Source organism: Hyposmocoma kahamanoa, unplaced genomic scaffold, assembly GCF_003589595.1.
Source record: "Hyposmocoma kahamanoa isolate Upper Pololo Valley unplaced genomic scaffold, ASM358959v1 181, whole genome shotgun sequence".
Lineage (NCBI taxonomy): Eukaryota > Metazoa > Arthropoda > Insecta > Lepidoptera > Cosmopterigidae > Hyposmocoma > Hyposmocoma kahamanoa.
This window is the reverse complement of record NW_020653712.1, coordinates 1,329,750-1,356,112: the sequence shown is the minus strand read 5'-3', so window position 1 is coordinate 1,356,112 and position 26,363 is coordinate 1,329,750. Positions and strand designations below refer to the sequence as shown.

The 26,363-nt window shown below is 36.9% G+C and overlaps 1 protein-coding gene across 1 annotated transcript in view; it reads right to left on the bottom strand.

Moving 5' to 3' along the window:
• LOC113226059 (ATP-citrate synthase) overlaps positions 1–26,363 on the bottom strand; it is a 107,548-nt gene that overhangs the window by 19,244 nt on the left and 61,941 nt on the right. The window contains 11 exon segments of the mRNA XM_026458572.1: positions 2,325–2,422; positions 5,088–5,211; positions 6,790–6,957; positions 9,232–9,394; positions 10,215–10,372; positions 12,431–12,643; positions 14,589–14,847; positions 15,691–15,770; positions 16,779–16,892; positions 19,250–19,435; positions 21,005–21,110. Of these exon segments, the coding sequence (XP_026314357.1) occupies positions 2,325–2,422; positions 5,088–5,211; positions 6,790–6,957; positions 9,232–9,394; positions 10,215–10,372; positions 12,431–12,643; positions 14,589–14,847; positions 15,691–15,770; positions 16,779–16,892; positions 19,250–19,435; positions 21,005–21,110 (1,669 nt within the window).

The following is a 26,363-nucleotide window of genomic DNA, read 5'->3' as shown; positions in this document are numbered from 1 at the left end:
TCACCCCCGGTGTATTTTTCTTACAACGTGATTAAACCAAGTTTCGAAGTGTTAACTATCTACAGTGATCGAAAACTGAGTGAGTTAATTTAGCTAAACTAAAGATTAATGTGGATATTCTCTTCTACAAATACCGGGACTCCTCGGAACTGATTACATTTGAATATCGTCGCCTTACTTTCTCAAACTCGTATCTAAAAGCACAAAGTAACTGAAATGCAAAAAATGTATTGTATATACAAATTTTGCAGGCTGATTTCTCATCTCCTTCATATTCACACACTGCCTTTTACCTATTCTTAAAGTAAAGCATCCAAATTAACAACCTTGATAAGAAATTTAAACTAAACAGAAAGTTTTGCCATGAGATGGCAATATCACTCTTTATAAGATACGAGCATCGAGTATACAACCAGAAATAAGGGCCATACATTCCTTAACTCATCAGTGATACATCACTTATAAATATCAATTCTCGTTTGCACTGAAATATAGACAGCATCAAAAACTGACCTGTGTGTATGTCTCCGTATATTCCAAAAATGTTCTGTATTTATTGTAATAAAGATAATATCTCTAACAATGGCGTGCTGTTCCATTCGGTGATGTGGGGGAAAAACAGCAAAACATCTAATTACAAAACAAACGGAATCAAGTTTCATCGGTAATTAAATATTATATATGTAATTTTGCAATTTTCGTCCATTATAGCACAGTTCAAGTTAAACTGATCGATTTGAAGTGAAACAATTGACGACACCCGTCAATTGTTTCAAATTCGTGCTGGCCAATCGGAGCGCAGTTGTCACACTAATGATTTGGCAGAATAGTTTTCAAACAAATTAAATGACATTTCGTCTCTATTTCTGGTTATATACTCGATGGATACGAGTTTGAGACAGTAAGGCGACGATATACCTATTATTTATTGAAATTCGAGTACAATGGCGACAAATTACATTATTATTTACTACTACGTATTTGCTACAAATTATTGTTTAAAAAAATATATTATAGTCGAGTTTCTATAGGTACTTAGACAACAAAGATTGATATTGTAATATGAATAGCGGGATTTTTTGGTCATATCACAAAATGAATATGTCCATTTTTTTTATAATATCACAATCACAAGCGACAAGGCTGTCCACAACAGTTGCAGTGCCACTTATAGTAAACCATAAAGGTCTGAGGGGCACTGCCACTGCGCCCGTCACCCTGAGACATGAGTTGACAAGTCCCATGGACCTTTAATTTCTTCAGCTCCCTTACTCTTTAAAACCGGAACGCAGTAATGCTCACATTACAGCTTGGCGGCGGTACAGTACTTCCCTGGACGAACTCTTTCACAAGGAGATAGTAGATCTCCTAGCTACTAAACTATACTCCATACTAAACGTTCATACTTTGGCTAAATTAACTCCCTTAATTCCGATCTCTCCTCATCACATGTCAACTTCTACACAAGTTGTGTTTTTACAAATATTTATTTGTATTTATTTGCAGGTAAACATTATTATTATTAGAACATCGTAACATTCAAAATTAAGATATTTTTGGCAAAATTTTACCTTCTTTCACAATTTATCGATAAAACTGTCGACAACAAGTACATGACTAGTTCGTTATAATTATTAATACAAAAATCGAACACTCAGAAAAAATCCTTCGATCCGCTAAAAAGTCGTAGAAAAACCAAATACAAAGATACGACGCAAGCACATAGAAAAATAAGTGAGGTCCGCTGGTTCGTGCCGTGGCTTAGTTGGTATAGCGTCTGGCACGGTATGCTAGAAGACGTCGGTTCGAATCCGACCGGATCGAAGGAATTTTTTCTGAGTGTTCGATCTTTGTATTAATAATTATGACAAACTCGTGGAGTAATGTCACATAAAAGTAATTGAATATCAATTCAATAAAAGTTTAACTACATGACTATTTCAAATTTCATGAAAACTGGCAACCCTGCAAATGTTAATTTATTCCGTCTTTATAAAATACAGACTATACCTAGCTCTTTATGAATCTTTAGTAGGCCATCTATAAGAAGCAGTCACCCCCCGCCTCTTGCCATCTTTACTGCAGAATACGAAGACTTGTGAACAAATATATGCATACATTCTTTCCACAATTGAAGAGATATAGATACCTTCAAATACTTAGAAGAACATATTGAAAGAAGAAAGTTTTATTTAAAAAGATAGGGAAAAAATTGTTCAAAATATGGCTTGATGGATTTATTCCGATGCCGTGAAACTAATATTTAAAAAAAAAGACTAGCTCAAAGTATGTGGATAGGGGAGTATTATTAAATAGAATTATACCTGCATTGTGCTGTCATAGGCAGATCGTAGAGAAGCGAAATTGACCAACACTGTTGCTTCCTGGTGTTTCCTCATAGCCACATCCATGTCGGAGAACACTGGAAGCAGAAAAAAAAAACAATTGCGTACAAACGCCGTTCGAATGGCAACACTAAATAAATTAAATTACAGGCACACAAAATTTTATTGTGTTCGCCAAGACACACATGAATGAGCTTAAAAACTATCATTCACTGCTATTACAATAGTGTTGTAACTCAAAATATGTGAAATTCGAGATTATACCATTGTTGGACGTAACATTTGATTCTCTACAGGTCAATAAAACCGTCGTTAGAATATTGTAAAAAACAATTAAAAGATGTCTACTTAACACAAAATAAGCCACGCTTTATTTGAGCCAGTTCTGGCCAAAATAGTCCTTATTCAAAAATGTTAAATTATTTTTCCTCTTTTATTTTTAAATATGTATATTTTGGCAAGTAGGAAATAACCTATACATAAATTTACACAGATCTTTCACAGAAAACGAGTAATTCTGAGAAAATACACTTTTTGAGTTAATACACTATAGAATAGAATAATTTATTTCTTATTATCGAGTTCTTAGGTTTTCGCGATTGTTATACATAGGAACGAAACTATTTTTCCGGATTTAAACCGCGTATATTTGTTTTTTCAAACAAACCGACGTTTCGGGCCCTTTACAGGTCCCATGGTCACGGTTGACTGTTGTTTGAAAAAACAAATATACGCGATTTAAATCCGGAAAAATAGTTTCATTCTTATTTCTTATTATCAATTTTATAATATTACAATTCGAAATATAATGTCAAGGGATAACATGATCGTCATTAATGTAAATAGTAATTTTATTGTTAATTTAAAAGAGAAATGAAGAAAAATACGAACTACAAAAATACAAATAATAATTTAAATATTTTCAAAATACAAACGTCCAAAAAATAAAAAATATAACTACAATTTCTTTACAAGAAATTCCTCTACACTGTAGAATTCATTATCCAAAAAAGGGTATTTCAGTCAGGAACAAAACACTTCGTCATTTGTAACACTTTTTAGACTTGTGGGTAGGTGTTCGTAAAATCGGGGCCCAATTACTCGCGGATTTCTCATTGCGGGTTCGATGAGCAACGGGTTCCAGTATTCCTATGTTACGTAATAGTCGGCCTCCGTCTGTGCATCGCTGGTAAAAATGTATGATTTTACGCACAAAATTATTGTATTAACAGCGCGATATTATAACATTATAAACTTATAATTATAGCATAACAACAAATACACCAAAAAAAGTAATTCGCACAAAAATGCAATTTGCTTTTTAACCGTCTTCAAAAAAAGGAGGAGGTTCTCAATTCGACTGTATGTTTTTTTTGTATATGTTACGCGATAACTCCGGTATTTGTGAACCGATTTTCATGATTCTTTTTTTGTTGGAAATAAGGTACCTCCATAGTGGTTCCATTTAATTTTGAAGAAAATCATCCACCTCTAAGAGTAGCGCCTAAATTTTACTTAAGGAGCAATTATTTTAATGGTTGGTTTTGCTATTCTCCAATTCAAGGCGTTTTTCTCTCTCAATATACTTTGGAATAGTGAGAACCGATTTTTATTATCTCTTGTGTCAAGTCCAATAAATCTTAGCAAATAGACGCAATTCCACGTACTTTCGAGGTCGGTTTTTTTAGTACTCTATACTGAGATTATGTTAATCACACAACATCACAGTAAACACACAATAATAATACGAATAATAATAAAAGTCAATGAGTGTCGCGGCGCACACAAACGGGACTTGCTCATCGTTTAGCTACCGGCAGGATATCCTACCTATAGCGCTGGTTTTCAGCAAGCCCAATATGAGTGAAGCACGGACTCGAGTGCCCAACAATACATACATACATAACGTGTGTGTAAAAGTATAATATAACATGAGACTTATCAACTTGCAACTGTTATGGACAGGCGTGTCGCTTACCAGCAGGCGCTCGACTTGTTAGTCCCGTCACTTAGAATTATAAAACGGCACGCGAAGATCTTACTACGTAATGCACATGCAGCTAGCGACACTTTCGCAAACAGAGGCATTTGCCAGATCTTCACACACCTTTAAGATACGTTACTACCTCAGCGCCAATACAATTATTTCCCATTTTACTAATACGGTTTATTTTGCTAAAGTCGAGCGACATGTACACTGCCCTTATTTAGGAATTTATTTTTTCACAAACGAAAATAAAACCATTTGACAAATGTCTATCGTTTACTATGGGTGTTCTATTTAGTTCAGTTGATATAAAAAGGTAATTATAGACTAATAATAATAAATAAATATTAGACAACATCACATACGTCGCCCTATTCCCAAAAATAAGTAACTTTTCCGGAAAAAACATCAATTTTATGGTATATTAAAATAAAATTTAATGAATAATAATAATAATAGCATAACGGTTAGCCTACGTTTAAGTCAAATAATCTTTATTTTAAAGGTAAGCAAATCTGCCCTTATAATAAGTAATCGTACGTAATTTATAAAACGTAATCGATGTTTCTATCCATAAAAAAACGTAATCGATGTTTCTATCCATAAAAAAATTGTAGGATGACAGTTCATAAAAATCTACACAACATAACCTTGTAACGACGTGCACTAATTTACGTATTTCATACGTTTGAATTTCATACTCTCTACATGTTCCACAACTTAAGCATCCCTTAGTCTATCTCACAAAAACTTACCAGGTATAAAAACTTCCTTGTTTCCGAAGTAATACTTCTGCTTATGATCTGCCGTGAAGGGGTACACTATTGCCACCACCGAAGGTTCTGCACGTCGGCAGATATAATCGAAGTCCAACATGCCCTGGAATACATTATATAAATGACTATGTAATAATGTGCTTAAGTACCAACTGGCTACGTTGGATTCAATCGACAAGCGTGACAAGAGGCTTATTGGTGACTCGGAATAGTAGAGGCGAAACTGCAGAGAAGTCGTATGGACAGGCGTGTAGCTTACCATCAGGCATGGTAAGCTACACGCCTGTCCATAACAGTTACAGTGCCACTCACAGCTAGGGACACAGTATCGAATCAAAAATATCGATACTGTACTCATGACATTGAGTATATAACCAGAAATAGAGTCGAAATGTAATTTAATTTGTTTGAAAACTATTCTGCCATATCATTTCTGTGACAACTGCGCTCCGATTGGCCAGCCCGAATTCGAAACAATTGACGGGTGTCGTCAATTGTTTCACTTCAAATCGACCAGTTAACTTGAGCTTTGCTATAATGGACGAGAATTGCAAAATTACGGATTTCATTACCGAAGAACTATGATTCCGTTTATTTTGTAATTAAATGTACTGCTGCTTTTCCCCACACTACCGAATAGAACAGCACGCCATTGTTAGAGATATTATCTTTATTACAATAAATACAGAATATTTTTGGAATATACGGAGACGTACACACAGGTCAGTTGTTGGCGCTGTCTATATTTCAGTGCAAACGAGAGTTGATATTTATAAGTGATGTATCACTGATGAGTTACCAATTATGTATGCCCCTATTCCGTCTCTGTTTCTGGTTATATACTCGATGGACGCGCTACAGCAGCGACTGTCACTTTTCATACAATTTCAAGAAGCGCTGCAGTCACGCTCGCTTACAGTCACGGGTAGTGAGGTGTATATGTTAATTTTTCAAATTAACCACGACAGACGAAAATCGAATTGAAAAATTTATAGAGAATGTAAAACAACACCCTGCAATATGGGATAGCAGTTCCGCCAGCTATACCAATCGACTGAATTTAAAAAAAGGTATGGGAAAATGTATGTCCAAAATTTATTGACAATTTTGAAACTGAAACTACAACTGAAAAAAACATAGCAGGTGAGTCATTTTTTAACACCTATATGTGAAGTGTGTGCCCCAAGAACTGGATAAAAGTAATGTTTTTTCGTCAGAATCCATCGCGTAACTGAGTCGAAAGATAAATAACTAAAAATTTGGTCGCACTTCAGCAGCGTCTAACAGCGGCTAATTTGAACACGCCATAAATCAGGAGCTCTGATTGGTCGAGTGGCGCGGTGAATTGATAAGGCCGGTACGGTGTGGGAGAGACCGTATCGGTGATATATGGTAATATATGTGAGACTTATTATAATTGGTCACTCGCAATTGTAATTGCATTCAGTCATATTCGGTTGGTTGTTCGATAAGTTAGATGGACATAGAAATAAAGTGTTCAAATAAGTTGTTATGGAAATGTATGCAGTCCACTTTCATAAGTTTCAATAAACCGGAAGATTTGTGTTTCTAAGAAGTATTATTGAACAAAAGGAGAATACCGAAGACACCTCTGGTCCGTTTAGACGGAATTCAGCCGGGATACAACACTCGCTTAACAAGTAAATAAACAAATAATTACCTGTATAGCTCGATTCTGCATGCCCCAAATGATGGCTTTCGTCCTGTCGTTAAATAGCGGTCTGGCAGTAGACACCTGCTGGCCCAGATCCAGTCGCGTTGGCGACTCAGAGCACACCAAATCAAGAAGCTTGTGGGTTAACTCTGGAATCTCTAGCTTTGGCTTGGGCTGCAAATAAAAAAGAATAATTAAAATTACTGTCCTTATGACACTTAACTGCCTCCGTGGCCGAACGCTGCCTATGCTGGACTGTCACGCAGAGGTCCCGGGTTCGATTCCCGGGCCGGGAAAAACATTTGTATGGCCTACATTTAATTCTCTCGTGAGTTTGGGTGTAATTCGTAGTTGTCTATGTGCGTGTTCATGGCACCCGCGATACAGGGTTTCTCTAGTGCGAGGCTATAAATGTGAGTGTATGCGCGTCATGATGCACAAAAAGATAAGCCGGATGTACATTTGTCTGACGTATCGTGTCGTGGCGCATCAAAACGGTATCGGCATCATACATTTAATATGGTTACATTATATTATATACTCTCGGCGTCGAGTATATAGCCAGAAATAGAGACAAAATAAGGGCCACACATTCTTGGTAACTCATCAGTGATACATCACTTATAAATATCAACTCTCGTTTGCACTGAAATTACAAATTAGAATTCTGAAATCAATTCCGCATCGTGCAACTACTACCTTCATCGGAACTAATTGCAGATAAATTCAACTCAAAACGTATGATTTTAATTTTTTATATATTATTTGTAGGTAGACACCTACATTATTTTTCTTAATACGCAGTGAATGGTGATGGTTGTATAGATTTTAGTGCGCTTTACTATTAAGTTTTGAAGTAAGATCTTAAATTTTCTCTGTAAGTGAATTTATATTCTTAAGAGAAATAAATATTCTTTAACCACAATTCTGAAATAGTACAGCGCCAACAACTGACTGTGTGTACGTCTCCGTAATTCCAAAAATATTTTGTATTTATTGTAATAAAGATAATATCTATAACAACGGAGTGCTGTTCCATTCGGTGATGTGGGCAAAAACAGCAAAACATCTAATTACAAAACAAACGGAATCAAATTTCATCGGTTATTAAATAAGAAATTTTGCAATTTTCGTCCATTATAGCAAAGCTCATGTTAACTGGTCGATTTGCAGTGAAACAATTGACGATATCCGTCAATTGTTTCGAATTCGGGCTGGCCAATCAGAGCGCAGTTATCACAGTAATGATTTGGCGGAATAGTTTTCAAACAAATTAAATGACATTTCGTCTCTATTTCTGGTTATATATTCGATGACTCCCGGACATATCATTCGAGCCGCCTCGCGGCTCCGGGAGTCGTTTTTGTCGTAAAGGGCTAGAATTCAAAAATAGTATTATCATCGAAGAAAATGTTTTTCCCGGTTTTGCAAATCCAAATTCCCAACAAGGACTTATGGAAAAGACGTTTAGTATACTAGTTTCAAAATTGCATAATAGTTTGTGATCAATCAAACATTGTTTAAGCCTAGGGCACTTAATATTGAAAATTGCGTGGTGGCTCGAATTATGTGTCCGGAAGTGTATTTGTGGTCGCAATCTGACATGACGACTTATGTTGAGTGTATAAAACCGATACATTTTGACGCGTCACGACGCGACACGTCAGACAAACGTAAATCCGGCTTAATACATACACGGTTTCGTAGATGTACGGGACAGCAGAAGTTGGTCAAATTGAACAAAATCTTATTAATTTTGATCAATTTTATTCATTTTTATGGACAATTCACGCTTGACCAAAAAATTTACTATGCCAAAATTATTTTCACAAATAAAAGACTTAATGGTCCCTAGACAGTTTGTTTGTACACCATCATCCTTTTATTTAAGAGCTAGACTCTTGTCGGTTCATAGCCAGTTCTTTGACCTCTTTATAGTTGTTCACTTTGATCTTCCTTTTTATTTGTTCACTATACGCCATTCTCGGTCTTTCTCTTTTTCTTTTCCCTTCTATCCTTCCCCCAATTATCACTTTCACAAATTCGTCATTACGTAACAAATGTCCAAACATTTTCCCCCCTTCTCCTCTCTATTGCATTTAAAAGACTTCTCTCCAACCCTTTCCACAACTTCCTCATTTGATGTCTTTTCAATTAATTATATTTTTGCCATTTGCCTCCAGCACCGCATTTCAAATGACTCCAATTTCTGTCTTTTAATGTTATTGTCCACGTCTCGCATCCATACAGTGCGGTGCTCCAGACATTTTGATGGATTTGTAAACCCATACTGTCCCATTAAAAAAACCCTCTGTATAACGTAATTTTGACTGTAGTATGGTGATTAACAGTCATGTTGAGTTATTAGTCCATGGTTAGAGGTAAAGACATAGTAATGTTTGTTAAAAAGTCATATGCGGATACGGACGTTATAAAGCTTATACTCACATAGGGCTGTGGTTTAGGCAGCTGTTTGGGAGCGTAGTCCAACTGATGCTCTTTTGGAATGACGCACTGGCCCAAAGCCAGTCCAACAATAGAAGTCATGTTGGCTTCTGGCCCGAACACGTACAACGGGATGCGGAGCCGGTGTCCAACTTCGCGCATTTGTCTGTCAAAAACATGAAATAAAATCAACATATTTAACCCATCTATTTATTTGTTTATTTATTTATTGTATAGCCAACATGATGCATATACAACAAAAGTAAACGTACAATACGTTACAAAGTTTAAAGGTAGATACACTATACTTATTGGCTAACACAGCAAGCTATGCAGATTCAAGTATATATGAAAATGAATTATTCAATTACTCTTTATAATTATAAAAATCCCTACTTTCTTTACAGATAAAAAGAAAAAAGTAAAAACAATATAATCCCTACATTAGAATATAAAATAAACGATATGGTACAAAACAGATCATTCAGAATTTTGAATAAAACATTTTTAATTTTACTTTTAAAGATAGCCAGCGGTCATTAAATATGTCCAGATTCATGACTGTAAAATACATTTCTTAAGCTCGCAACGCTAAAAGGTTTTACATTTATTTTTTATTTCATTTGTTTATTTGCACGGGAAAAAGCACAGATTACATTTAAAAGGAAAACGCATAAGAAATTTCTTCCTGTAGACGTGCAAGGGTCAGTGTTTTATAAATAAACTTATTCTTACTTATTATTAGAGGCAACTGCGCGAGAACAGTCGACAGCTCGAGTAAGTGTATGCCTGGCGACTGCTTGACTGCACGATGAAATTTCACCGCGCTGCAAACCGCCTGAAGCAGTCGCAACAGCTCGAGCGGTTTTGTTTATGTGTGTACATAGAAGTCTGCTATGCAGCTTGCTGTGTGGTCGCAGCTTGAAGCAGCAGTGTATGGCCGGCCTAAGTCACCGAGTTGTAAGAGGGAGGTTGGTTATATTTACCTAAGTCCCTCTTGGTAGTTGGGTCCGCCCCTTCTCACGAAGATGGTGACGTTGTATTGGATAAGCGCGTCCTTATACGTCTCGATGGCGGTGATGATGCCACGGAAAGTGTCCGCCACGTTTGTGAAGTTCGCGATGCCGCCGCCGATTATGAGAACCTGATACGAAAAAAGGATTTTATTTATTTCTTTTATAAAATTTAAGCCAGACATAGTACACTGCTCACAAGTAATAAATCCAGTAATTTGCCCACAGGTAACATGTAATACAAATCGAGTACATTGCCTACAGGTAACTAGTAATACAAATGGAGTACAATTAAGTGTCTATACAAACTCAAATGGCTTTGGTTGAATCCGCATAACAGTGAAAGTGTTGAAATCACTTTGGAAAAAATCATCATCATTTTATTTAAGAGCCATGCTCTTGTCGGTGTAGCCTCCTCCACTCCTCACGGTCCATAGCCAACTCCTTGACCTCCCTGTAACTGCTCACATTAACCTTTCTTTTTATTTGGTCACAGAATGCCATTCTCGATCTTCCTCTCTGTCTCCTTCCTTCCATCTTTCCCTCAACAACAACCGTCAATAGTTCGTCGTTGCGCAACAAATGTCCAAACATTTTTCCCCTCCTATTCTCTATCGTCTCCGTCAGGCCTCTCCGTTCCCCAATCCTCTCCAGAACGTCCTCATTAGTCACTCTCGCGGTCCAGCTTATCCTCTCCATACGTCTCCAGCACCACATTTCAAATGCCTCCAATCGCTCTCTGTCTCTCTTTGTGATGGTCCAGGTCTCACATCCATAGAGTGCAGTGCTCCAGACATAGGCTTTCACAATTTGGAAAAAATATAACATAGTAAAATTGAGGATTTACATTGATTACTATATAGTGTGAAAACACGATCCGTAAAAATTTTCACGATAAAAAAAAAACACAAACTTACCTGGAAATCTTACACCCAAACTCACGAGAGAAATAAATGTAGGCCATACAAATATTTCTCCCGGCCCGGGAATCGAACCTGGGACCTCTGCGCGGCGTCCGGCATGGTAACCGTTCGGCCACGGAGGCAATTTTATGGAGTTCATTAATGCCTACTGGGGTAACAAGTAATACACAAGAAGTACATTGCCTACACGTCAAGTAATACAAGTCGTGATCTTTATAAAATTATTCAACAATTTTGTTATAATTATCAATACAAAGATCGAACGCTAAGAAAAATTCATTCGACTGGACTCGAACCAACGTCTAGGCCATACCGTGACCGATCCTTTTAGAAACTGAGGTGCGGGACGACCAGCAGACCTTACAAATTTGTCTATGCGCTTGTTTCAGATCTTTGTTTTTGGTTTTTAAAGATTTATTATTGCCGTAGCGACGTCTATGAGCAATCTATGAAAATAGTAAGTAGCGCATTGTTATACAACCTGTGCTGTCACAATGAGTTATGAACAATGGTCGGAAAAAAAGTGTTCCACATATATAGATACATGTATAAATACAGCTACACCAAGAGACATACTGTTGTTAAAACCACCACCAAACATTAATGAAATACTTTTTGAATTCCGGATTTCCACTACTACGACCAAGTTAGTTACTTTTAAAGTAATTCTGATAATGCCCTGTAAAAAATGCAGTAGATAACTGTATATAAATATACATGTATGTGGAACACATTTTATTTATTTATTTATTTATTCATTAATGGAAAACCAACAGCTTCTTACATTTAATAAAAAACAGGAACATAAACAAAGCCAATTACAGGTTTCCACCTATAACTTCAGACAAATCATACACGAGCGTTAAACAATGGAACAATAAACAGTATATCTTAACAACATGCACATACATAATAATAACAACCCAATACCTGCGCTAATCACAATTTATTTAATAAACTTAGGTAAATAGAATGTCCGTGAGTTTACGCTTTAGCGCATCAACATTACAATTGAATATATCAACTTCCAGGTCATGATTGCTCACACACCATCCAAGCTCTTGCTAGCTCTACATAGAAAACTAATTTGTCTATAGATCGTCCTCGCTAAGGGAACTGTAATAGGGTGATAGTGTCTCATAGAACGAGTAGGTACAATAAACGAAATATCACCCCATAAGTCAAAGGAGTCAATATTATCATTTATAACGTTTAGAATATACGCAACATTTTCTGATCATTGATTATGAATTAAGAAATACATACCTTTCCATTGGGATGTTTCTCTCTACACATTAAGCTGAAGATGGTCTTGGCATAGTCGGCGGTCTGGCTTTCAGTGGGTGCGCCGGAGTATTCTCCGTAGTTGGCCAGTTCCGCCGCGCCGCCGAGCTCGCAAATGGTGTCCGTGTACACGACCGACGCGCCGCCTCCAGCGACCATGGTCCAGATGCGACCCGACTTGTTCAGAATGGTTAACTGTAATTATAGAACGATTGTTTCTCAATTGACATTCACGTCCTTTAAAATTTCACCTTGACGCATGTTTTGCCATCATATTCATATATTTTATCCGTCAATTATAATTTCATAAACCATATCTTAAAAGCGCTCTCTTTAGTTCTGAATCAAAATTCAATTGTCTATGGTACTGGCCACTGACCAAAAATTTCATCAAAGTTAGAGATCTTGAATGAAATTTAATGAACTACAATAAGTATATAGTATTGTACACAGAACTATATTAAGTTTCAAAAAAAGAACGTCATATTTACGTTACTCAAACGCTACCTTGCCTCGTGATTGGTTAAATTAGCCTAAAAGTCTTGCAACCAAGCCATAAATATTAAAAAAAAAAATTGGTTAAAATAACATATCGCACTTCTAATACAAACAATCTTTCACGGTAAGTGAGTAATTCGTTTTTCATAGATTCTGAGAAAATACACTTTTTGAGTTAATACACTATTATATTAACAGTGCGATATGCGATACTCGATCAGTTCTATTCGATCTCTTTGGTTTTGTTTTGTAGCATTTGCTTGGCTTTCGTCCAAATACATTATGAGGCTATATGGTGGAACCTTTGCCTACCCTAATAAATGTGATTCAATGTGGCGCTGGTTTTCAATTAGCCCTGAGCCTAGATGAGTGACAGACGTGTGTGTCATGAAATAAAAGAACTTAAAATAAACTACTTAAATATTTGTGTATGTGTTCTTTGTACATTGTGTTATATTATAGATCGTAAAAGCCATTGACTTACAATTATATGGACGTCGGGTCCGCGCTAAAAAGTGACCGAACTTGTAAGGCGTTAAAATCGTATACAGAGCGTCAAACTCCGCTTTAGTCTTCTTTTGTTCGACTGACAGCGCGATACTGCGATGACATTACAATTTAAATTTTGAATAGGTTGACTTGGGACATTTTTTCGTGGTTTTTGTATTAGACCCGTCGTCCATTTATTTGTAAGTCAATGGTAAAAGCACATAAATATAGCAAAAAAATATAAATATACCTACTGTGTGCGTTTATATACAACTCAATCGCTCCCAGTCAAGTTGTCAAGTCAAGTTTTGGTTTAATGGCTTTGGGTGGGTGCGTGCTATTTAGCGATTTTTCAGTCATTATTCTAAGTTATTGTAATAAATCCCAAGTGTAGCGATGCAATCGCGCGTTTGTATCGATGCAGTCGCGCGTTTGTAGTAGACAATTAGCGACTGCATCACGTTTGCATCGCTGCTAGAAGTCGCCATGTGTAACCGCTCTTAGTGAGATTCAGGGTCGTATTCCAGAACTCTACTCAATGCTCAAGTCAGGGTCTGAGTATCATTTCAAGCACTGGAAATACGATCGTAATGGCAGGGACTTGAGTATGATTTCGAGTGCTTTAAACCATACTCAAATCTTGACTTGAGCATTGAGTAGAGTTCTAGAATACGACCCTAAATGTCTTAAACCTACTTGTCAACTTTATGTTGCAATCCACAGATCTTTGCGATTTAAAGCTCTGAGTAGAACTGCAACTGTTTTAGTTAGGAATGTCAGCGACTTGCGAGTCCCGAAAAAAATTTAAATATGTACTGAATGCTGAATATTTGTAGCAGTAGAGCTCCATGTGAAAGAATTCGTCCAGGGAAGTACTGCCATCTTACCTATTTCTGCCGCCAAGCAGTAATGTGAGCATAACTGCGTTCTTACTGCGTTCCGGTTTCGAAGGGTAAGGGTGCTAGTGAAATTACAGGCACATGGGACTTGTCAATGTCTCAGGGTGTCAAACGCAGTGCCCATCAAATCTTTATGATTTAAAGCTTTGAGCGGCACTGCTACTGTCATGGACAGGCGTGTCACTTACCACCATACGCACGAATTTTTCATCAAGTCACTTAGTATTATTAAAAAAAGATACAAAGGCACTGACCTTCAAACTGGCTCCACTCTTGGCGTCCAAATCAGCAATATGTGCCTCCTCAGGATAAGCATCGCGTCCAAAGGGGGGAGGGAAGGTAATTTCACCCCAATTCTTGGCACAAATGAAGTCAGCCGTCTGATCCAACTTGGCGGCTAGATCGAGGAGGTATATACGCTCGTTGGTCACCACTATAGGGTTGATTTCCATGTAGGTGAAATAGAGATCTACGTAGACCCGGTAGAGAGACAGTATGAAGGTGGTGAGTATTCTGAAAGAAAGAATTAACTCTATTATGTTGTCGGTAGTGTTGGGTAATTATACGAAAATTTTAAACAGTGGAAATTTTACCAAAAAATTCTGAAAAATTTGAAAAATATCAGTAACTCGAAAACTCATTATAATAATGATGTTTATTTATATAAATAATAACTAATATATTGTTTAAAATTTTTTTATAATTTGAATTTCAAAGAAAACAATCACAAGATTATCCTGCCTTCTAATGTCCTATATGTATATGTCCTAAATGGGTCCTATATCTTAGGAGGCAGAATTCGAAAGTGGACCTACTATGAACTTATAATTCGTGAAATTAATGAAGTATAATAACATTAGGTTATTTCAGATTTGGAATATTATGTCCTACCTGTAGATATGTAGCTTTAATTAACTTGAATTATAAAATAATATTGTATAAACATTGTTAAATGTCATTTTCTAAGCCCTGCTTTTCTTATTCACACATTCTCATTATAGAGTTCAGTATCTTCAACTTTTGAAACGTGTCACTGTGAAATGTGGAAACATGGGAAATATGTTCAGAATTCTTTTTTCAAAATGGAAATTTTTCTATGACCCATCACTAGTTCTACTTCCAGCCTATTGATTAGCGGCAACTAAATATACGACGGAATTTTTACATTTTTCAGAGTTACGATCTGTGGTATGGAGGTTAACAATCCTTTTGAGTTGTTGGTCCGTGGTACAACAAAAATAATAACGTGACAACCCTAGGAGCTACGCTCCAAGCGACTTTTATACTATGGCATTACAATAGAGTAGGCGTGTCGCTTATATGGTAAAAAAATCAAGTACAGATGGATGTGCTCACCTCTTAATGGACGCTAATTTGACGTTTTTCAGCAAAGTTCGTTCAACTTCTTCGCTAGTCGGGAATGTATCAACGGGTACCTGACAAACACGTAATACAATTATTATTAAATTGTTATAAGTTTATTATAATTATTAATCCAAAAATCGAACACTTAGAAAAAATTCCTTCGATCCGGTTGGATTAGAACCATCGTCTTCTAGCAAACCGTGGCAGACGCTATGCCAACTAAGCTACGAATCGAACCAGCGAACCTTAGGAATGTTTCTATGTGCTTGTTGTTGTTGTCGGCGCTTTGTATTTGGTTTTCAACGACTTTTTAGCCGTAGCGCCATCTATGAGAAATACATGAAAGTATCTCGTCACTCAGGTAACTCTACAGCTATCAGCCCTGACTTGAGATTTCGCTATTAACTGTAACTAAATCTATATTGAATTGATATTCAATCATTTTTTGTGAAATTACTCCACTAGATTGTTATAATTATTAATACAAAAATCCGAACACTCACAAAACAAAATCCTTAGATCCGGCCGGATTCGATTCAACGTCTGCTAGCAAATCATACCATATAGTCTATTGCTCACAGATGGTGCTACGGCAAAATAGTCGTAGAAAAAATCGCACGAAGGACGACGAAATCGTGGTGTTGTGGTGGTATCTTAGAAGGCTTAACAAGGTAAAAAAAGAAACATTGGGTACATCCTATTTTACGGGAAAGATTTTAACTTGGAACTTTTGAAACATTAATGGGCCAACAGAGAAATAACGAGTCAAAGTTCTTCAATTATTTTCGCATGACAGCATCCTCTTTGGATGAACACCAAAATGGCACGCGGGGAGTACAGGTGGGGCGAGCGGGGGACTGGGACACCGGAGCAAAACTGAGCAAGGTCGTTCACATAACTCCGGCCCGAGCGTTCTGTCGGCGTTCCGCAGTGACAGACGCACCGGCATCGTTTTACGACAAAATACTACAGTTCACAGATCTTTCAGAATTCAGAACATAGATCTTCGCATCGTTGCTGCAGATAACTGTAGTCAAGAAGCAAAGGCGCAGCGGTGGAAGTGACAATCTTAAACTCACCTCAAGCCTGACGGCGAGCGCGTCGACGTCGCCGACGTCCACACCGCCCTGGTGGTGGAACAGGATTGTGTCAGTGCGACGGCCTGACTGGATGCACAGGTACATCTCTTCGTTCTGAAACACCGAATGTAATATTTTTGATTTATCGAAAATCACGTATTCAAAAAATATTTTTATTATTTATACTGTCTCCGTGGCCGAACGGTTACCATGCTGGACTGCAACGTGAGAAGTCCCGGGTTCAATTCCCGGGCCGGGAGAAATATTTGAATGGCCTACATTGACCTACCAAGGTCAATGATGACCTGCATTTATTTATCTCGTGAGTTTGGGTGTAATTTGTGTGTGTCCATGGCACCCGCGACACAGGGTTTCTCTAGTGCTCTATGGTAGTGTGTTAAAAAAAATTTTGATGAATTTTTACTCACGCACCAGTTTAGAAAAAAAACTAGTTTAATGTTTCACATTTATGCACCAATTTAAAAAAAAAACGAATTACTTGTTTAATTGCTTTTTATTCGCACATCAATTAAAATTTTTTTTTATCTAATTTCAAAGAACCTCTCTGACAGAAGCTGCAGTCTCGCGGTGATGTAACCGACCATATAATGACATTTAATTTCATGGGATTCTAGATCAATACGTGTCAAAAGTAAAAAATCGAGCACCCTTTAGCACCTCTTAGTGTGCGTGAGAATCGTTAAGACGAGGTCCTAGGTTCGATTCCCGGGCCGGGAGAAATATTACAATGACCTACATTATTATTATTATATGTCGAAATCCATTAAGTCTTTTAGGCTGCACAGGAAAACACATAAATGGACGTACATATCAGTGCTGACGTCCACTAACAAAAACGCAGCTAAGTGACAAATGGTCAAATATCCGTTTGAAATAGCAAAAAATGGAGCACATAATTCTCTTTTAAAGACAGTTAAAATTAGTTAACGTATTCGACTTTCCGAAACATACCCTAACGATGAATAGCTGAAATGTCATTAAACAATTTCAATATTCTAAAACTGGGTTATGGTTTTCTATAGTATCTTAGAAAAATATTTTGTCACTTAACTGCATTTTAGTTAGTGGAGTGAAAATTGTCTTTAGTAAAGCCAAAGCAAAACAATATACACTTGCCTTAACAAGTGGCGCCTTAGATACAATTTAAACACAACACTTATTGGCACACGAGATACTTACTAGTATAACTTACTTAACTAACGTACGTAACGTAACTTTATTTCATTGGTTAATTATTGTACATGTAAAAGTGAGCGCAAAATGTAGTAAATTACAATTATTAATACAAAGATCGAACACTCAGAAAAAATTCCTTCGATCCGGCCGAATTCGAATCGACGTGTTTCTAGCTTGCCGTGCCAGACGCTATACCAACTAAGCAATACCAACTGAGCAGGACTATGACTGTAAAAAATAATAAATAAAAAAATCTTTATTTTAAATTTTTATTGAATTTATATTCAATTACTTTTTTGGGAAAATACTCCTCTAGTTTGTTATAATTATTAATACAAATATCGAACACTCAGAAACGGTCGGATTCGAACCGATGTCTTCTAGCATACCGTGACAGACGCTATACCAACTAAGCCACGGAACGAACCAGCGGACCTCACGAATTTTTCTATGTGCTTGCGTCGTGTCTTTGTATTTGGTTTTTTCAACGACTTTTTAGCCGTAGCGCCATCTATGAGAAATCTATGAAAGATTTATCGCTCAGTTAGTACCTTTACAGTTACCAGTCCTGGCGAGAGATGACGCTATTCGCTGTATTTTAAATTTTTATTGAATTGATTTTCACGCACGGTAAGCTAGAAGACGTCGGTTCGAAGGAATTTTTTGTGAGCGTTCGATGTTTGTATTAATAATTATAACAAACTAGTGGAGTAATTTCACTAAAAAATTATTGAATATCAATTCAATAATAATTTAAAATGTAGTAAATTACTTTAAAATATTTCTAATATTTGATAATACGTGTGAAATTTTAAGCAAGCCGGTGGGAATCGAGTTATGAGGCCAGACGAGCGTAATTTTGTGAGTTGTGAGTCGCGTAGTTTGAGTTGCGTTGTTTGCGCTGCATTCGATTTCATATAAAAGTACGGTTTGTTTCACACGACGACGCAAAATGAGTTAACTGCCGACTCACGGGCGTATGACGACTGACTTTCGGTCGCATTAAGAGAAGGGCTGGCGCGTGTGGAGGCGGGGGTGAGGGAATACTTTAGTATAAGCGCTTAAAAAGCAACTGAATAAAATACGTTCGTCTGGCGCTCCAACCGAATTTCGGTCGAGCGCAAACTGAGAAACTCAAAAAACGCAACTCACAACTCACAAAATTACGCTCTCGTCTGGCCTCACCCTTGTATGGACGCCTCGCCACTGATACATACATACACTTGAAAAACATAACCCTCCCGCAGTCAGGTAAAAAATGAGCTCGTTCTCACCGGTTCATGCTTGACAAAAGGTTCTACAATGAAGTGCCGTAGCTTTCCCTGCGCGGCTCCCACTGTCTGTTCCTTTCCCATATGCTCGCTGAGCCACCGGCGGACTTCAGCTGCTGTCTTGTTCACGCCCACCAGGCCGAGCTTGCCGCGACGCTTGATTAGCTGATCGGGCTTCACTACCAGTTGCTGTGGAGGAAGTACAATGGGTTTTTTAATAATAAAGACACTATCCATAAGTTAACACCATGTTCGGACCAATTTCATGAGCCCAATAGTTCTACAAATAATCTCGGTACAGACTACTAAAAAAACCGACCTCAAAAGTACGTGGAATTACGTCTATTTGCTAAGTTTCATTGAAATATCACCTAGTTCGCCACTATACAGAACTTGATACTGGAGATAATAAAAATAGGTTCTCACTACGACACTACTCAAAGTATATGGAGAGAAAAACGCCTTGAATTGGAGAAATAGCAAAATCAAGTAAATAATTGCTAAAAGTAATTGCTCCTAAATTAAAGTTAGGCGCTATTTGTAAAAATGAATCTTCATGCGTGAACAGCCACACTTTGAGGTGGATGATTTTCTTCAAAATGAAATGAGACCACTATGGAAATACCTTCTTTCCAACAAAAAAAGAATCATGAAAATCGGTTCACAAATACCAGAGTTATCGCATAACATACATACAAAAAAAAGAACATACAGTCGAATTGAGAACCTCTTCCTTTTTTGAAGTCGGTTAAAAATCAGCATTCGAATCTAAAAGTATACTGCTAAACTGGTCGCTTGGCTTGACTTACAACCTTTCATAGCAGCCATCGAGTATATAACCAGAAATAGAGACGAAATGTCATTTAAATTGTTTGAAAACTATTCTGCCTTATTATTACGGTGACAACTGTGCTCCTATTGGCCAGCCCGAATTCCAAACAATTGACAGGTGTCGTTGATTGTTTCACTTCAAATCGAAAAGTTTAACTTGAACTGTATATAACGGACGACAATTGACAAATTACATATACAATATTTAATTACCGACGAAATGTGATTACGTTTGTTTTGTGATTAGATATTTTGCTGTTTTTCCCACACCAACGAATGGAACAGCCCCCCATAGTTAGGGATATTATCTTTATTACAAAAAATACAGAATATACGGCGACGTACACACAGCTCAGTTGTTGGCGCTGTAATATTTCAGCTGTCTAATTTGTGATTTCAGTGCAAACGAGGGTTGATATTTAAAAGTGATATAAGGCCCATTTGCCACTCATCTTGCCAGGGATGAATGGTCCTTATTTTGTCTCTATTTCTGATTATACAGGCACTCGATGGCTACTACGAACAAACATCTGAAGCGAAATACAGGACAATGTTATAAACATAACCTATATCAACCTGACAACCCCAGCTTCTACAGGCTGTATTCAATTAGCTTTTATTATGTTACGATAATGAATTTGCGCGTCGTCGCCAAAAACACTAGGTTACAAAATACACGGGATGTCGCCATTCTTTTTTTTTATCGTTAAATATTTCGTAACTATCACAAATATGTGTTTTATTTTTAAAACAATAATAAATTTACAGACGTTCCTGGGGGAAAACGAATAATGGTCACGTCAGTTATACCTTACACTGTTCACCTATAAGTACGGGGAACTATAGGTTTTGTAATAAGTTCTTTTTTTTTATAAATGTAAAAAACTGTTTCCTCAATTAAAAAAAATGGTAGTAAAAAAACCATACCTCTTTCGTAAGCCATGGATTCTTTCCCAGCTCGTCTTCCCAGATAGTGCTTTGCTCGAAGGTGGCGAACCTGCAGGGCACCAGCGCCGTGCCTGACGCTATATGCCTGTAATCATATAGAACAATATTCGAAATTAAAATCAAACAGTCTTGTAGGACAATCGAGTACGTAGAGGAAGGAAATTAGTAAAAATTAAGACGCCACTTCGTTATATGAGTTATTAATAGAAAGATCGAACACTTAGGGCGCGTTCCCATAATGTCGCGACGGCAGATAGTCGTACAGTTTAAAGTGTTGTGGCTTGTATGTTGAAATGAAGTTGTTCACACATAGAACCACACGATTAACTGTCGTTCACGGCATTTCGTCGTGAAACTTCAGGATAAAAATGTGACGATAGACAATCGCAGCTGCAAACGATTCTGTCGTGCAAACGACATGGCGGTTGCCGTGATCCGATAAATTGCAGTCACGATCTAGTGGGAACAGCTACACGCGACAGTCGTCCAACGATAAATAAAACGTTACGAAGAAAAAAATCCTTCGATCCGGTTGGATTCGGACCAACGTCTTCCAGCAAACGGTGCCAGACGCTATGCCAACTAAGCTAAGATGTTACTGTAGTTGACCGACAACTAACAATCTCACAAACAAACATTGACTTACAATTATATGGACGTCGGGTCCGCGCTAAAAAGTGTCCGCACTTGTAAGGCGCTAAAATCGTATACAGAGCGCCAAACTCCGCTTTAGTCTTCATTTGTTCGACTGACAGCGCGATACTGCGATGACATTACAATTTAAATTTCGAATAGGTTGACTTGGGACATTTCTTTCGTGGTTTTTGTATTAGACCCGTCGTCCATTTATTTGTAAGTCAATGCAAACAAACAAACATCAAACAGTACGTCGTGCAACCCCTTAGGGCATTTACGCACTGCATTCAATTCGGATTCGCGAATCCGAGACTATACAAATCTAGAAAACTCGGATCCACTTCGGATATCGCTTGTGCTCTAAATAAGATTCGAGTCACCTATGAAAAGACGGGTGATGCGATTGAAGCTTCATACTTGATACTGTCTTTTAATTTTGTCGAATATTATTTATTTGACAGTAATTGTTTAGGACGGATGTCGGACGGAGATCGTCCCCTGATACGATAGGGACGTAGTAAGCAAACGCTCTAACAGATAGGGTTATCAACCAGCTGTCCCACAAAGGTGGAAAGCAGTGTCGTGCCACACTAGATTTTTTTTTAATAAAAAGTAAGTGCGCATTTGACCTCCATCTCACCTGATGGAAAGTGACTATAAGGTCGACGATGTAGCATGCGCACCTAAATAATGCCTATTCACTCTCGCCTTGAAAAGGTGCAAGTTATAACGTTCAGGGAACAAATCTGTAGGCAGGGAATTCCACTCCATAGCCGTTCGCCATATAAATGTGGAAGCGTAACGCTTCGTGCGAATCTTTGGAATATACACAGTATAGGGGTGGAACCCAAGTCTACGCCTAGTTCTCCGATGATGGAAAGGAAAAAGCCGTGATATATCCTGTAAAATACCGATTCCGACAACATATTCTTTTTTTCATGAAGGAATTTGACCTGGAGACTGAACCCGCATGAAAATTTAATTAGCAGGCAGAGGGGCGAACTATAGGAGAAAATCTACGCGAGTACACGCTATCTAATAAACAACGTGTCTATAGAATAAACAACGGTGAGAATGCCCATGACATCCCATTTACTTACTATGCGCCCAGGAATGTAATTCCCTGCTTGCGACTGTGTTTCTCATCACACACAACCCGAGTATTTTTAAGATGCCATGAATTGGCATCTCTGGGCGAGCTCCTTCCATCGTAAGACCCTACTTTGGTCAAGAGAAAGTTAAAATAAACAAAAATGGTTCTTTAAAAGTGGTTAATTTTTGTCGGTTTATAGTGTGTTTATTTAGTTGTGCCGTCGCCGTGGGATGCTCTGTATTATGTACGGACAACGGCACATCAGACTACCCATTTTTATTCGAAAATCGCCTCCAGTGCAACGGAACAAGATACGTCAACGTGTAGCTTGATGTGCTGTTGACTGTACATGAATGTTTGTTCATTAATAGTCATTTAACTTACAATTATAAAATTTACAGAAAACAATAAAAAGTTTAGTTCTTAGAGCTGTTGAGCACATTTGAAAAGCTCTTAAATGTTCTATGGAAAGATTAAGGAATGAATAATTTGTCTATTTTTTAGTACAAATTACACTTACAATATTTTTCAATTAAGTGTCGTGTTTTACCGGAGGTGCGATATATTTTTTAACCGACTTCGAAAAGGAGGAAATTCTCAATTTATCTGCATTTTTATTATTTTTGTAGCAGTAGAGCTTGTGAAAGAGTTCGTCCAGGGAAGTACTGCCATTTTACCTATTTCTGCCGCCAAGCTGTAATGTGAGCATTACAACGTTCCGGTTTGAAACAGTACCTACGCGCGGCGACAGCCCACATACCACGCTTTCACGTACATTAATGGCGAATCTGAATTCTATTTACTAGGCAACAATATTTAAATTCCTCTAAATAATACAACCACGCGGTCGCCGCGAGGCCGCCGCGCGTACCAAATTCAGCTAGTCTCTACTAGAGCGTATTTTGCTATGACAGTTCAATATAATTGGGCATGAACTAACGCCACCTACAAATTCCATGTAAAATTTATAAGTGTGGCCACCAGGTTTCTCGTAAATATAGGAGCCTCTGTAAGTCCCTTATTTTAAACAAAACTTGTGAAATAAGGTTACTTTCCTAAAATACATAATATTCAGTCATTTTAATGGTTTCATAATTCTCGTTTGAATTAATAATGACTATCTGAAATACATCGCAATTTATCTGTTATACTTTCACCATTGCATTTTGAAAGGTTGCCTTTTTGATAAACTTCCATTTTGGACTATTATATTATGATTTATAAAATTAATGATATTTTTTAAATTAAGATAACTACGACGTGGATAAATAGTTGCTACACTCAATAAAATATTCTTGAAGTTTTTACTTTACATCTTAGTACTGTATAATATTTATTAAATGTTCAAACAAGTGTACTGAACAATGCTGCTCAGTGATTGAATGATATTATAGTATATAAAATTGTTGTTGATATTTGCTAAATTAAGATAATTACGAGATTTATATAATTATTACAGTAATTAAATATCTATTGCCTTTGTTACTTTATTCCCTTGTAATGCATAACATTTACTATTTATGCTCAACCAAGTGAGTCAAGAAACACTGTTCTGTCATCGGACGATATTATGGTGTATAAAATTAATTATATCTGCTTAATTAAGAGAACTATGAGGTTCTTATAACTGTTATAGTTCTTAAAATATGTTTCAACAACTTGTTAGGTAAAAGCTTTCATTCTCTTCAGCACTGTACAAATGTAAACGATAATTATTTTGTGATTGGTCAAAATAGTATGTATGTATGAATGAATTTCAAAGGAGGTTTTGAAGGGTATAAAAAGGATTTGAAAAATGGAGGAGACAGAAAAAGTGCCGAACCGAGAACCAGCTAAAGATAAGTTTGCTGCCTGCTTTGTAACTTGTTCTATTGCTACTGTCTAATTGTATTGCGTAAATATAAGTAATGTCTCTTTCCTTGGTAGTAATAATGTAAATTATTGCTACTACGCTTTTGCATAGTTTATGTACCTAAATGTGTGATTAGTCTTGCAATCCTTTATAAGTAATTGTTGTTTTAACCTGTCCATTTTAATTAATTTCTTTATACTAGTACAGCCATCCTTTTAGAAGAGCTATTACTTATACTTTGTTTATCTTGTTTCTCAAATTATTTTTTTACTACAACAAAATTACAAACATTATTGTTTTGTACCAACTGTAGAAATTAAAACTGAGTCATGTTTTTGAAAGTACTGCTTTTCATTTTGTTTTTAAAATTAGTTCGCAAACAATTTTTAGTATGTACATCCATTTTGTACTACCCTCTAATGGAAATAAATTTGGTTTACTAAAATTATGCTTTTGAATTTCATAGACGTTTAACATCTTTATAATAGAATGTAGTAATTAGTAGACACATATGATTTTTCTAACACACGCGCCGCGCGGGGTGAGCGCGATGAAATTCGTATCGAATAAGTGCACCCTAAGGGTGCTTGTGAAATTACAGGCACATGGGACTTGCCAACTTACGTCTCAGGGTGACGGGCACAGTATCACACAGCCCCTAGATTTTTGCGATTAAAATTAAAAGCTCTAAGTGGCACTGCAACTGTTATGAAAACACTCCGACATTTGTTAACCGATTTCAAAAATTCTTAGTTTGTTGGAAAATGGGTATAACTCAGTGTTTATCCCATTCAAATTTGTAGAAAATATTCCAACTCTAGGGGTAGCAAATTAGGGGATGAATACGGTTTTTTTAATTTCACCCACTTTCCTTTAGCCGTTTTCAATAAAACTTGGCAAACAGGTGTAATTCCATTCAAAATAAAACAACGAAAACCTGTACGCAAATTTCTGTTTCAAAAAATATACCAACAAGATGACATAATACAATCCATAAAAACAATTAAGTGATAACGATATAAAATGTAAATGAGTGTAATCTTTTATCTAATCACAGAACATGAAGCATGCTTTGATTAATTTTTGTTACAAATGTAATCGTGATAACACGTTACACGTAATCATTGTCATAAAAACAATATATTACATAAACGACCTTGCGTTCAGGGTAACGCCTTTTTATTATACGTAGGGCACTCAATAAGTTTTGAGATGCTCGAAATTTAAAAATGGAACGCACCCGTATTATATGTTTTTAAAAAGCAAATTTATTTAAATCACCAAAAGCAATTTAGCTAAATTAAAAAAAAATGACATTGTTAGTCATTTTACTACAACGCTTCCCGCGCTTTTTCTTTGCAATAATGGATCTTAACCGTGAACATTTGCGTGCTATGATCTTCTATGATTTTAAATGTGGTTTAACTGAACAATTGAGTTTGGAACGTTTGCAGTCAGCATTAGAGGACTCTGCACCTTCTCGTGCAACAGTTTTTAGGTGGTTTAAGGAATTTAAAAGAGGCAAAACTAACCTTGAAGATGACCTAAGAGGCGGACGCCCGGAAACAGCAGTTACTGCAGAAAATGTGTGGACATCTGAAATGTTGATGCGAGAAGACCCACGAATCACGTACACGAACATTAAGAAGATCCTAGGCATTAGTTCGGGAAGCGTCAATACTATCCTGCATCAACGTCTTGGAGTGAGGAAGCTTTGTTGTCGATGGATCCCACGATTGCTCCCCAGTACTGAAAAA